The 15,575-nt window shown below is 36.4% G+C and overlaps 1 protein-coding gene across 1 annotated transcript; it reads left to right on the forward strand.

The window, feature by feature from the left end:
- The first annotated feature begins 1,636 nt into the window (after window positions 1-1,636).
- Window positions 1,637-12,428, forward strand: LOC129260928 (WW domain-binding protein 4-like). Its single transcript, XM_054898936.2, is given in 9 exon segments — window positions 1,637-1,699; window positions 5,194-5,266; window positions 5,474-5,608; window positions 6,605-6,710; window positions 7,918-8,082; window positions 9,972-10,051; window positions 11,008-11,150; window positions 12,057-12,195; window positions 12,197-12,428. Coding segments are annotated over 9 exon segments (972 nt in total). The 5' UTR covers window positions 1,637-1,697; the 3' UTR covers window positions 12,326-12,428.
- Window positions 12,429-15,575: the final 3,147 nt, after the last annotated feature.

The following is a 15,575-nucleotide window of genomic DNA, read 5'->3' on the forward strand; positions in this document are numbered from 1 at the left end:
TGTGGTGGAAAAGACGGTTAGTAAATTAATCTTTCTGCTGTAATTTTAAATGTGTTATGTGAAATTACACATTTTCATTGTGAAATAGTTCACACAATTATTTAGAAAGTTTTGAAACAACAATGAGTGCCATTGCAATGATATTCTTTTCTAAATCCTGATTTTTCTTTAAAAAATAGGAAATATGCAAATGAGGTAAACCACGTGATCAGCATCACAAGAATTACTGGTATTACTGGTCTTGGTCTTGGTTGTAAATTCAATTTCAAACAATAAATGGAATTACTTTTGACCAGTTGACTATATCAGAGGAATATATCTTTGATCTTGATAATTATTATGATAATATTAATACTAATGATGATTATAATAATAATGATAAAAATAATAATAATAATAATAGTAATACAATAACTAATAATATCATTAATAAGAATGATGACAATGAACATAATAATAATAATATTGATAATAATGATAATAATAATAATAATGATAATAATAATAATAATAATAAACAATATTAATAATAATAATAATAAGAATAAGAAGAAGAAGAATGATTATGATAAATGATAACGATAATAACTTTCTCTGAATTGCAAGATTCATTTTCCATAATTCGTCAAACGAATTTGACTTGAAATAAAGTCATTATTTTAATTGGACCAGTCACACCAGTTTGATGAAAAACAAATTAACTGGTATTACTACTTTGCTTCAATTGGAAGACAATTGTGGGAACTGGAGACTCCAGTTGATTTTTACTAGTCCAGTTAAAAATCAAATGGCCCAGTAAAAAAAATTACTGGTCTTACTGGTTTTTCCTTCTGGGTAAACATTTAAAAACCAATGTTTAACGAACAACATATTTGAAAAAAATATGTTAACATAAACAGAAGCATTAATGAAATATTACAAAGGAATCATAGAAAGATGAAGAGGAGGGGAGGAGAAGAAAAAAGGGAAGAAGAAGGAGGAAAAGGGAGAAGAAGCAAAAGACAACGGAGAAGAAAACAGAAGAAGAAAGAAGAAGAAAAATAATGATAATAAGAAGAAGACGAAGAAATGATATACCGTTCTCAAAAACATCAATGATATACAAAATTAAATATCTATTGGGTAATTCGAACAAAGCAGTGCTTACAAGGTAATAGTAAATGTGAACATGGAAAAGTAAAATGTCAAAGTAAATTCATGTTTCTTAATGGACAATCGAGTACATGAAAATTAATACAAGATTTATTAATGGTAAAAGCTAAATACATAAAAATGACTAGAAAATTTATGATAACTAAACATGCACTGAACATATAAAGCATTAAAAACTTGGTTGATACTGAAGCTTGCCATATATAAAGCAAAACCTATTAATGCATGTGCTGATGGGAGTAATTGATAGAAATTGTCTGTTGATGTTTGATGAAAACAATTAAACAGAATAATAGTCGTTTTGTGATCCACATCACAAAGATAATCTCTTAAGACCCGCCTTAATACTCGAAATACTGCGTGAATTAATTCCAATCTAGCCCAACAGAGCTGAGAAACGTATAAAAAATGTAATTAGACGATTTGTTGCCTCGATCGTTTCTCTTTTATTTTTCATTTTTTATTCGTCGTTTCAATTTCATGCTACCGTAGACGTCTACAACAGCAAAACCAAGCCAAGCCAAAGCAAAGCCAGGGAATTAACAATGTAAGTTCATCGATTTGTATATTTATTTACTGCTGGAGTGTGTTTGGTGTAATAGTTACAGTCAATGAATAGTCATGAAAATAACAAGAGTAACTTTCGAATTACATTTCATGTTTAAATGCTTTGAAATACATCTGTTATCTGTGGTGAATCCTACTTCAGTCCCGTATATTTTTATTTGGTGTATGCCAAGCCAAGGGCCTATCCTAGGCCTACCTCTCTCTAGCTCTCTCCTGTGACTTTTCCGCGGACTTTGCTTGGCAGTACAGTACGGTACAGAATTTGGTACGCGCGCACCTGCCTCAGGTGATGTTCGTGTAGGCTCCACTCCACTTCAATACCACTACGCAGTCACAGAGTGACCAGATTTCACAAAATGATAGTGAAAATGATATAGGCCTAGGCCTAGGGGGCAATCGACAAAGGTCAAAGCACGCTGCACCGTGACGAGCGGATATAATAATTATTCAAGTTAATTTTAAAAAAGAGCAACAAAGAAGGCTACACAGTGTTAGACTTTTGAAAAAATATATAAAGAATTGGAAGGGAGGTTGAACGAAAGAATGAAGGAGAGAATGAAAAAAAAACGAAAGAAAAGAGATGAATTGAGAAGATAGGAAAAAAATGAAGGGGAAAAAAAATTTATAGAAATTTAGAATAAAAGAAGGATGAAAGAAAGAATAAAAGAGAGAAAAAAACATTTCAGTCATTCTTTGAAATGAACATAGGAAGAAAGAAAATGAAAGGAAGGGAAGATGAATAAATGTGTGAAAGACGAAATAAAGGAGAGAAAGGAAACAAGAAAGTAAGAAAAAAAGAAGGAGGTAAGAAAGAAACAAAGAAAAACAGGAAAGGAGGGAAAGAAAAAATAGGGAAAAGAAATAGAAGGAAAAAATAAAATAAAGAATGGAAAAAAAAAGAAAGGAGGAAAGAATGAAGGGAGGAGAGAATGAAAAAAAGAGAAAATAATGGAAGGAGAGAAAGAATGAAAAGAAAATGGAGAGGAAGGGAGAAGGAAGCATAGACAATTTTAAGGAAAGAAAGAATGAAGGAAATAAAAAAGGAAATTTAAGGAAAGTTAGAGAAATAAGGAAAGAAAGAAAAATGAACACATTCTTCAAATCCTTCAGAAAGGAACAGGAAATAAAGATAGATGGAACAAAAAATGGCAAGCAGGAAGGATAGAAGGATGAAGAAAGAAGGATAGAAGAGAAAGAAAGAGGAAAAACATTCAAACTTTAAGCAAACAAAATAAAATCCAATCATCTAACAAAAATCATAATGATATTTGGTGTTTTTTTAATATATTTTTACAGCACTTTTAGAGGGATTGATTTTATATTGCCACTCTTTTGTGTATGCATGAGTTGTGGTCAGCATCTCTTGAAGTTCTGAAGGGGTGTTCTAATCAAGGCGACATCATCAGCAAGTATGGTGACACCTGAATATCGGTCATTGATGGTGCAACCAAGCTGACTGTTTCTCTTGGTGAGTCCATCAATAAAGAGTGTGTAGAGGGTTGGAGAGAGAACTCCTCCCTGCCAAACTCCTTGTTGGATTTGTATGGTATTTGTGACCTTTCCATCCCAGAAAACTTGGCTTTCCATTCCCTCATACAGGTTCTGGATGATGCGAAGAATATCAGAATCTGGATCAGAGTTATGAAGTTTGTGAAGTAGACGAGCATGTCAAACCTTGTCGAAGGCTTTCTCTGCATGTAAGAAATAAACGATGGAAGGTCTCTTCATTGCTACAGAGACTTCTGTGGTGAGTTGTAAGCATAATGCAGTTAGCTGACAGGAGAAACCCTTGCGAGATCCAAACTACAGCTGATCAGAAATATTAATTACAGATGGAAAGCTGGGTCTCAAGACGAGGTTTAATACAGGTTTCCAGTTGCTTGGAGATTGTGGGTGTTAGTGTGATGCCTTGGTAGTTGCGGCGATCTAGTGGATTTTTCCCCTAACCTTTATGGAACGGCGAGATGATTCCTGTTTTGAGAGATTTCGGGCAATGCCCACTTTGTAAGATTAAATTCAGGATGAACAGGAGAAACCTTTGAGCAACTGTGTCTAGGTGTTTAATATATTCAGAGCTAATGTTGTCAAGACCACTTGCTTTGTTGAGTTTAAGAGAGTTTATAGCATTTTGGAGGTCAGGATACTTGAGATGCATTTGAAGATGACTTCATGACAATGCAATGGACTTGACTCTCTTGTGGCATCACAATGAGTATCATCTGACAGAGGTAGTGAGTAGTCCATATTTCTTTCTGAGGAATGTGAGAAGTCACAAGCTAAGTCACTAAAGTACTTGTGCCATCCAAGTATGACTTCTGTGTCTTTGTATGTACATCCATCATATTCCAAGGTAGTAGTTGCATTCTGTGACTTCTGCCCTTTGCTATTTATCAGGCGATAAAACAGAGATTCATCAAATAGAGAGGCTTGTTCAACTTTCTTGTGAAGTTTCATACGATCAACAGCTCTGGCTCTAAGGCATCTTCTGAAAGCTTTCTTCAGATTAAGGTGATCATAATACTGACTACCTGACTTTATGCCTGAGTCTGACTGCAAGGATGGCTTCTTGTTGTAAACTTTCCCTACTTCTGAAGTCCATTCAGGTTTGCCCTTTTCTTCTTGGAAAAAGTGATGTGTGGAAGTGAAAGTGACGTTTTCAGCATTGCTGAGTTGAATTGGTTTAGAATAGTGTCTATATATGAATCACTCTGACAGCAGGATTCTGAGATTGATTGGAAGAGGAGAGAAGCTGCCCTTTCCGTGGGATAGGTGTATTGATCCAAAATTGTTTGACAATCCACAGAGTGCCACTTGATCTTAATTCTGGATAGGGGTACACTACTCTGACTTCCTCTGGCTGTGCTACTTCTTACTGTTTGAGATTGTAGTGAGCAAGTCGTGATGACCAGAAGATGATCAGAAGTGTTGATCAAAACATCCCCTGTTATTCTAGTAGTTTAGTACAATGGGAGATCAGCAGCTGGAATAAGGAAGCCATTTCTGCCTTCCATCATCTAAACCCTATTATACCGTCATTATACGTCAGTCATGTCGGTGCCGTATTGGAGCCCATTCAGTCCTTCCCATTTTGAGCTCGTTACAGGTAAAGATGGTCGCAGGCAAAATGTATTACCGGTACTTTAAATGTATTACTTTGCCTTGATCTTGAAGGCCCATGTCTTTGGTACCTGTAAGCTTGTATCTATAGGTATTGTATAAATTTAAATCCAATAATCCAATACCATTAACCCTGTAGGTTTGAATTACCTTCATTTTAATATGCACTGTATAAGATAAATCATTTCATTCCTGATTACTTTTTTTTCATTGCACTTTTGCAATCTTTACTGCCCATTAACATCAAATTTCTTCACTTGTTTTTAAAATAAACCACATCATAATTTCCCCTTCCATACTATAGGATAAGCATGCATCAATTTCATGTTTCTAAATTTTTTATTTCTCTTTTTTTAGGGCTGATTATTGGAAGTCAAATCCAAGAAAGTTTTGTGACTTTTGCCAGTGTTGGTTTGCAGACAACAAATCGGTAAGTAATGGAGCAATTTTCAAAATGAGTAGGATATACATGTATGTCTATGAAGCCATTCAAAGAATTTATGACAAAACAGAATTTTCATATTAGATCAAGTTTGAAATGGCATTGCAGGTTTTCAAAAACAGTAAATCACTGTCCGAACAGAACATCTTGCTGAATCGTGTGGAAACGTAATGATGTTATTCATTTTGACTTCAGAGTAAAGAGTTTCACGAGAGGGGTAAGCGGCACAAGGAGAATGTGGAGAAGAAGATTGCAGAGCTGCGTAAGAAAGGGCAGAAGCAGTATGAAACCCAGCAACAACTCAGCGGCTTCATGAAACAGATAGAGGAGGTATGTATCGACAGTTATCAATATGTCAACATTTGCTGGTAATAGCAATTTGTACCTGAGGGGAGAATGTCTGACAGAATTATCTTTCTTTAATATTCATAAGTCATGTATAGTACAAGTGGGTTTGGATGCTATCTTTATGAAAATATCTTATTAGTGGTCGGGGACCTCTATTAGTATGCCTAAAAAAAGCTAATGTACATATTGACAGAGCAACACATGTGGCTCATTGCATTACCCTTTGAAAGTATGTTTGTTCTTCTTTGAAAGCAGTGTTAGCAATTTTCCGGTAAATTTCCCACCCAGGTGAGAAATCCTGGAAAAAGCCTTTAAAATTAAATGTACAGGGAGATACAGGGACATGTTACAATATGCTTGAGAAATGCTGGACAATACCTCAAAATATTCAGGAAGTATATTTTATAGTATTTCTACCTATTTCCCTTTTCCCCCAAATTGTATCGTGGGGATATTACACAGTATATGCCACCAGTTTTCCCCACTAAGGCAAACCCTTTTTGCTTGATGAAAGAGAAATTTATTTGGGTGTGTAAACTGTCTATTAATGCTTTCTTGTCTCTTTGGGTTATTCTACTTACAGTTAATCAGTAAATGCAGACTACAAGATCTCTACATCTTTTTTATGACAAGTATCATGGTTTATTTCTTGTTATACTTTTAGTTCAGAGGGTAATACTATATTAGTACATGGATGTCTGTATCAGCCCAGGAATCTGAATTTCCCAAGTGCTGAAATATTTACAGGGAGTAAATTTCCTGGTATTGCACAACAATTTTCTCCATATGCTTTAGGACTACCACACAACATTTCCTCTGTGTAGCATTTTTTTTTACATAGGACTGTACAGAACCTACATGTAGTTGAAAGCTTTTTCTCTAACAACCATAAGTGCTATTACATCAAATTTGAGAAGTAAAATTATTCGCTGTATTCAGGGTTTGTTTCTGGATTATGACATTGTTTGTTTTTTGCAGGATGCTATGAAAGCTTTCAAGAAGGATGTGGCATCTAATCCTGACCTGATACCAGAGTATAAGGTGGCTCTGGTAGAAAACAGCGTACGACAACAGCAAGAGCAGGGTACTAACATGCTACTTAACACTTGTTCTTAGTTATGGTATCGATTTTATTTGTCTTGAATATTATATTTTACTGTACAGAACCTTTGCTTTGTTCTTTTGATGCTTCCCATTTCATGTTCATATTGTTGCATGTACTGTAAATAGCTTTTATACAATCTTAGCCTTTTCCTCTTTACTTGTATCATATCTTTGTTTCTTTTTTTCTGTACTTTTTGTGATTTTGTTATTGTTTTTATATGCTTAATGTAATTTAATGGACTTGAATAAATTGAAAATTAAAAATAAGTTTAAAAAATAAATCCCCCAAAATTCTTGTCACCATTCCTTTTCATATTTATTGTAGATATGAATGTGTATACCCTATAAAAACAGTTACGATGCAGAGAATGTAAAATAAATATTCCTTCACATGGTAAATTTTGGTATAAGTAGATGAAGTGAAAATTAGACCGTATGGTCATGAGAATGAATAAGAATTAGAATAAGTGGATATTAGTGTAGTCTACACCAAACTGAAAGTCAACCATATGGGTTTAATTAGACTATCTGAGAATTTGACCAACAGCTTGTAGATCAAGTAAATTTAAACCACTAAAATATCTGCATTTTTAAAACATTTATTTGTGAGCATTTCTCAAACATGAAAGGATCTTAAAATTACAGGATGTGACCTTTCTGTGTAGCTTTCTTATATCACTAAATTTGTAGGTACTTGCTCAAAAGCTCCTTGATAAATTCTAAAGAAAATATTAATTGCAGCAGAATTTATCCACAAATTACATGAATGTCTAAGCCCATGAATGGATAAGAGCAGTCTATCCAGAGAGTAGTTGATAGTAGACCAGGGGGAGTGTTTCACAAAGATTTAAGTATGACTTACATGTAAGTCACACTTAAATGCTGACGCGTACATGATATGCAATGTGCAATCTTATTGATCAATATGCAGTAGTGCGCGTCCTCTTGGCATGATCTGACCAATGCGGTCATACCTTTCATATCGTGCGCAACTATACATTTAAATACAACTCTTAGTCATACTTAAATCTTTGTGAAACACCCCCCAGATGGGATTAGCCCAGATGGGATTAGCCCATGTGGTATTAGACTATCTGAGAAATAGACCATGCTTGAAGAGTGTAGTCTATAAAGCGGATATAAACCCTTCAAGTATTATAGGATTATAAAACTATAATTCATTTCAGAGGAATTGACAGTTCAGCAGGGGAGCAGATACCAGCCAGGAGGGACGTCAAGTACCCAGGGGAACACGCCCTCATCATCGACCACACCCAACGACCAATCACAGGAATGGATGGAAGCGGTCAGTCCAGAGGGTCACACCTACTACTGGAACACCAAGACAGGAGGTAACAGACGATCAAAAGTTTTAGTTTTTTAACTTTGTTGAGTTGTCGTGAGGGTCTTCCCACGAGTCTGAGGGTCCACAAAGCTGAGGATTTGATTGATCTACATAAAATATCTTATAAACCTTGCTTTCAGTTTCAAAACATGCCCCCAAAGTGCACAGTTGGCTTCTGTGTGGTTAAAGTAACTGCAGTGTTATCTAGAGTGTGGATATTAGTTACTTTGAAGATCAGGACCCTCATCCTCAAGAGCCTCCCCTCTTTGATTTGCACTATACTAGCCTTAGGTTTACAGAAAAAATACAATTCATTGAAATTTCATTTACAAGTTGACTCCCAGCGATTGCGTGTTTTCTTTTAGCAAGAAATTTATCCACACTGTGCTGCACTCGACCCAGGTGAGGTGAATTGGTAACTGGTATGATAAGTTTCTTGAATGCATTGAGTACTACTGATGAAGTGGTAGCTTGAGTTTAAAGTTGGGCTAATAATATTCTCTCTTTGTATTTTCTGGCAATTAAGATATATGGAATTAACGAGGCAGGGGTTCATAAATAATTGCTGAATCATATTTTTCTCAAAGCGTGCATTTTTGCAAGGCATTGAAATTTAATTTTGTTGTTGAGCCTTTGAGTGTTTTTAAACAGATATATGAACGCATACAAATACTGTGAATCAACATGATTGTTATCATTATCATCATCATTGTCATCCTCCTCATCATCATCATCATCATTAACATCATCATTATCATCATCATTATTCTTTTCATCATTTTCATCTTTGTCATCAGCATCATTATTATTATCATAATCATTATCATCATTACTATCATCATCCTCATCATCATCGTCTTCATCAATATCATGATCAGCATCCTTATCATTAGCATCGCTTCTGTCGCTCTCTCATTTTTTTATACGCCCGTCTCGACGGGACGTATTATGGTATCACGCTTGGTGTCCATCCGTCCGTTAACTTTTCCTTGTAAATGCAATAACTTCAGTTTAACTTAACCTAGGCTCATATAATTTGGTGTGTATGATACTAGCATGGATCCCAGGAAGCCTATCGGTTTTGAGGTCAAAGGTCAAGGTCACAGTGACGTATTTTCATTGTACACTTCTGAAGTCTTTGTAAACGCGATAACTTCAGTTTAATTTAACCTAGGCTCATATAATTTGATTTGAGTGATACTAGCATTGATCCCAGGAAACCTATTGATTTGGAGGTCAAAAGGTCAAAGGTCAAGATCACAGTGACATGTTTTCATAATACACTTCTGAAGTCCTTGTAAATGTGATAACTTCAGTATTAACCTAGGCTCATAATTTGGTGTGTATGATACTAGCATGGATCCCAGGAAGCCTATTGATTGTGAGGTCAAAAGGTTTTCATCTTACCCTTCTGAAGTCCTTGTTAACGTGATAACTTTAGTTTAACTTAACCTTTAGGCTCATATAATTTGGTTTGTATGAAACTAGCATAGTTCTCAGGAATTCTATTGATATTGAGGTCAGGCAGTCAAAGGTGAAGTCGCCACCTTCCACTTTTCTTGCTTGACCAATATCTCCATTTTCCGCTTTACAGGCGGGCGTATTATGTGCTCGCCTTAGCGACACTCTTGTTACTTTCTCTCTCTAACCTTTCCTCTCATTCCCATTTCTTGATATAAATACCTGTATAAAATGCAGAGCAAACACCATCACTGAGCCTGCCCCAGTGCCAGCTTTTGCTTGTCAACTTTGCACCAGATGTTTTTGGGGTGAAGACTGGTCTATCCAGCCATCTTCAAACTGACCTCTATAATCTTTCCTTCTCTCTGTCAATTTTCCACTCTGTATGTTATAGCTCCCTCTCATGACCTTCCATTTATTTCTCATCCAATGCAGTGACCCAGTGGGAAAAACCAGCCAACTTCATATCAGCACCCTCCACCTCATCACAAGATAAACCTTCTTCCAAACAAAAGGTAGACAAAATCACATGGTGGGAATTGCAGAAAGACATGCTTTTAAAGGGGTACTCCAGGCTAAGAATAATATGAATAAAATAAAAATATCTGAATAAAAGATTAAGGGAAATAGGACAAACAAGACACTGGAAATTTCATCGAAATTGCACTTCATACTGCCAGTTAGATAATTTCAGTTCAATCACCTGAAGGAAGGAAAAATGCAGTTGAAGTAACGTACAAGCTCCCAGAATATATGATATATGATATATTTACATCTTGGAGCGACATTTTATGTTACCATTCGAAAGACGTGACCAGGGATCAAGCCCCTAACCTCTACATCAGTATGTAGCCTTCCCAATGTAGCTTGGATTGCAGATGCACACCACAACACCCTTGATTGTGACTGGCTAAGATGCACTGTTGCAATGGTAACTGTCGGATGATATGGTACTTGTCGGATAAAACATCAGACAAGTCCTTATTTCATGAAACACTTACCGAGAGATTTGGTGCCTGGCAGCAAGTGATTGGAAAGGAATATGCATTTGATGCTGTGGAGAGACAGAAGAATCATGGCAATGGAGTTAGACTTCTGCCAAGTGCTGAACTATTGACAGCCGTTTTTTCTTGTCATTTGTTAAGCCACCTAAAATCAGCATAACAACCCCAGAATACTTGATAGAATGGCCCGAATTCACAAAAGTGGTTTCAGTTGTACCATGGTAAGAAACCATTCACTATGCAGATTTAGTATCATACTACCATGCTTCAGTCAAGCACCCTGTGCCAAAAGTGCACATTTATAGTCGGACTTTTCGTAGTGGACGTGATGGAATAAAAGTAATTATGTCCATGAAATCTGCATAGTCCATGGTTTTTGTACTTTGAGCCACCATGTTTAACAAAATAGCAAAGAAAAAATCTTGTGATGCGAATGTCTGCATATTTTTCCTGGTATTATCTTCCAGGTCGAAGAAGAATCAGAATCAGATGAGGATGAAGAGAAAGATCAAGAGAAGAAAGAGGGGAATGAAGAGAGTTTATCAAGAGGAACAAAAAGAAATAGCGATGCGTATGGTGGGTGGACATCTGTTTCAACTGAACCAGAAGAGTAAGTATATCCTTTCATGTTGAGTTTTTTATACGATCATGAGCATCTGATTTGGTGGGAACCTGCCCTGAAGAAGACTATACTTCATGTATACATGTAATGACTGCACCCTTATGGTTACATCACTTGTACGTAAAAATCCTTTATAATTGGTCAACCACTGTGTGCTCAGCTGAATCTGTTTCTCTTTCAAAGTGATTACAACCTCATATAAACAATACTATCTTCCTTGTTTCCCTGCACTTGGTATCCATCTATCAATGAGATGTTTCTTTATTTTTGTTTTCAATTCTGGGATCTGGTTCATAGTTCATCATTAGTTAGATACTTCTATAATTGTTCAAGTTTTACCCGCGGTCCATGCTATCTTTTATCTTGTTCAGAAATAGTGGTCGACTCACAAGCTTCTCACAATAATGAATGTTAATGGCATATGTATTATGAAATGCACCAATTATGGCCTTTGAATTTAAACAACAAAACTGATGAAACAGAAACCAGTAAATTCCTAATGAGCTAAATTACATATACATGTTTGTAGGTCATTGTTGATATCTTAAACTTGACCTTCATTACCCTGAAGCAAGCAAAGTTTTTACCTTGTTGGTAATTCAACTAAACCTTGGGGGGTCCTGAGGCAACCTCACCCAATCCCCCTCCATAACCCTAGTCTGCAAGCACAGACTCAAATTCAACACTTTAAAAATTATACCTTATCTAAAATAAAGACACTGTAAAATAAGCAGCCACAGCACGTGAGTGAATCTAATTGGTCTGTACCTGCAGACTACCATAACCCCTCCAAGAGCTTGTTTCCTTGGCCTTCTGCCGTCATCATACCCACTACTCTTGTTTTCAAAGACATCATGTAAATACTTATCAAATCATATATTTTTAATGACACAGAGAGCAAGATCTTCAACTCCCTGAAGCGAACCCTCTGTACATGAGCTCCTACGTACCCCAGGCTGCCCAGTATGAACCCAGAGAGAAGCTAGACATCAAGGAGAAGGTGGTCGGAAGCATCAAGGCAAGCTCAAGGGAAGGGTCAGGGGGTGTGTCGTTTAAGAAGAGGAAAGGAGGCCAAAGACAAATCCGGTCGAGGGATTCGTCCTCATGACGTAGATCTACATTTCTGGACTCCAGGATGCAAAGGATCAAGGGGTGTTGTTTGAGAAGAAGAAAGGGGGTCAAAGACGAATCTGTTCTAAGGATTCTTGATCACGTTGTAGACTACATGTATATTTCTGGAGACGCAGAGAGTTGTGTCGTTTAGGAAGAGGAAAAGACGAAGCTGCCCTATGGATTTGTCATCGTCATGTAGAACTGCACTTGTGGATTCAGAGACAATGATAGAGAGGAATTTGTAGATTGCGGAATAATGCATGATTTCTTCTTCTTCTCTATAAGTACAGGCCACCATCGGATATTAAGGAGTTCTTAATGCAGAACATCATCGCAACCTTTGCCTGGGCTCTCCTTTCTTGCAGGGATGGCCATTGCAGTTGTTGGAGCATGGAGGTGACACTGCTTGCTCTGCGGTGGTCATTGCAAACAAAGCGAGCATACCTTCTCTGTATCATTTCAAGCATCATGATGTTAGCTTGAGTGAAAGGATCCCAGATGATGCTTCCATATTCCATGACTGGTCTAAGTAGAGTGAGGTAGCAGAGCACCTTGACTTTGCGAGGACATGATCTGATGTTCCTTTGAAGAAAAGCCCTGGTGGAATTAGCCTTTTTTGCTACCTGACTGATGTGATGATTCCAGCTGAGCTTTTGATGGAGGTAGATTCCAAGATATTTTGCCGTGTCTCCTTTGTCCAAGGTGTATCCATGAAGGATATATGGCAATATTTGATTTGATTTGATTTATTTATTTCCACATTCCAATAACAAAAGTATACACAAGTGTAATCATTTTTTTTCTTAGCAAAACAACAATAAGCAAATAACATAATTAATAACATATGCATATATACAATCTAACAATCTAAATCTAATTGAAATACATTTATACCTGATAAATTTCTCTTTTTTTATTATTAAAACAAATAGCAGAAAAAATTATATACATACATATATCGACATAATACATTTTGAAATGTGGGAGACCTTCATCTTAAGCTTAGAGCTTAAAATTGATAAAGGCCTCAAAAGGAAAGGGGAAGGAAAATCAGACAAACAGTGCAATAAAAGAGACTTATCTTTTATTGCACAAAATAATAGGAATATTACCAAAAAAAGTAGATAGGGAAAGATAGGCTTCTGTTTGTTGGTAACATGGAGGACTTGGCATTTCTTAGGGTTGAACTCCATCAGCCAGTCAGCCTCCCATTGCTCCAAGGACTTGATGTCTTCCCGATGAGAGAGGCATGTTCACATAGCTTCATAAGGCAAGCCTTCCTAAATTGTTCATACTCTGGCTTCCACATATACTCTGGCTATATGAACAAGGTGATCCCTATACTCAAGGCACGGGGAGTGAGAAAATGCGATACTTTAATGGTGCCCTCACTGATAAGACTCGGCGGGATGAATTTTCATCACAGGTTTCACGCGCCTTGACAACAGGGAGGCAAAAAGTATGCATTTTACCCAACCCATTCCCAGGGTTTTTAATTTGATATAGTTGATGACAAAAGTGTATGCATATGATTCGCCATCTAACACTGATTGTTGGAAAGCAAATCACTGAACATCCTTTTCTTAAATGGGAAGAAATATCACTTTCCTTTTGAAAATATTGTACCTGTGGAAGAATTAGAGTTATTTTTTTATTTCATAAGATGAATGAGATGTTGTCACATGATGTTTCCATACATGTTGATTTACTTTCAAATGAGCTGGTCAACATACGCTTGATGGTCAGATATGAAATGTTAGATAAACGTTCCATTTACCTGGGCCTTACTGCGGGTGCTGATGTCAATTAGAAAAAAAGAAAAGAAAAAATGAAGGTAATTTCGGTCCTGAGAAATTTGAAAAGCAAAAAAAATGGTTACACTACAAAATGAATCTCATTTCGGTTGCACTTTTCCATTTTTACACCCTGTGGAGCCGGGTTATGTGCGAACAACGGTACATGTATATTTGTAAAATTTCCGAAGGGATTTGTGCAAATCTGTCAAAATTGATCAACGGCATAAGTGCAAATGTGACGACGGGATATGTGCAAATGAACAATTGTCACAGGAAAATGTGCAAACACCTCCGGGATATGTGCAAATCACTGTTTTTATCAATATTAAGACTATTTCTGCCTGAACAGGGGAGTAGGTTCAAGACCATCGGCAATGAAACGTTTTTCAAAGAGGCGAGGTCGGAGGGGGGGCGGCGCCAGGCTTAAAGGGACATTCATTTACTGTTTCGAACACTGCATGGGGCACTTTTAAAGCACATGGGGGAATGGGCCCAAGAGTATTTTTGTCACTCGGGCAGGGAAATGTTATACTCACAATATAATAATACTTTACTGACACACAACTGTAAAAAAACACCCACTCTCTTTCCACAAATGTAATGCTCTTTTCCCAAAGATACAATAAAGCGAACGAAGCACTCACAAGGTAATAAATTAGAAGATTACATTTAATGTGTATCTCTACCCAAAAATTATTTTTAGACATGTGAAAAGAGGCGGGTGCAATTCAGTGTTCCATTCCACCCTTATTCAGAAAAATGGGTCAATAAGTAAAGAAATAATACAAGATTTAATGTTAAAAAATAGTACTAAACCAAGAGGTCTGAAAGAAGAAACTATAAATTTTTTTTTGTTCTCAGGAACCAGCAAGGGATTAGGGAACCAGAAAAGAGTAAGCAGCAGGAGAACAATAGCCAAGTTGTAGTCTTTTGTCAGACCCTTTGATTTTAGTAATATTTTTATAACGTTGATTGTATTTTTCTTTATGTATATGCAACCTTTTTACGCAAAGTTTTGGCGGAATAGATTACCGAAATATATCTTTTGGCCAAAGATGCACTTTAAAGCATATTAGGTGTAGAATATAGTCTTTACTCCAGACCCGTTTATTAAAAAAAATCTTCAAAACAAAAACCCTTGTAATAAATCATAGATATAGAACGTTGTCTTTACCTCGGACCCTGTTATATCAAAAATCTTGAAAGTTCTTCAAAGTTTTTATTTTGATAAATAAACCATTCAATAAAACACGTTTTCTATTTTTTTTTTCCTTTTTTACTCCAAAATACATGCTGGATTGTGTACCAGCCTGGTTTACTTTCTTGATGATTTCTTGATAACATCAGCCAGGCGAAAAACCAGGATGAAACACTTATAACCGATCTGATCTCAATCCCAAGTCCACTCCGCTTTCCAGCGCTTCTCATCATTTTGTTAACACTCACACAACACTTCATGTGTTCAAAGCTATTCCAAGAGCTCGTTGGACGCTTTGGTTTATAT

Source organism: Lytechinus pictus, unplaced genomic scaffold (assembly GCF_037042905.1).
Source record: "Lytechinus pictus isolate F3 Inbred unplaced genomic scaffold, Lp3.0 scaffold_19, whole genome shotgun sequence".
NCBI lineage: Eukaryota > Metazoa > Echinodermata > Echinoidea > Temnopleuroida > Toxopneustidae > Lytechinus > Lytechinus pictus.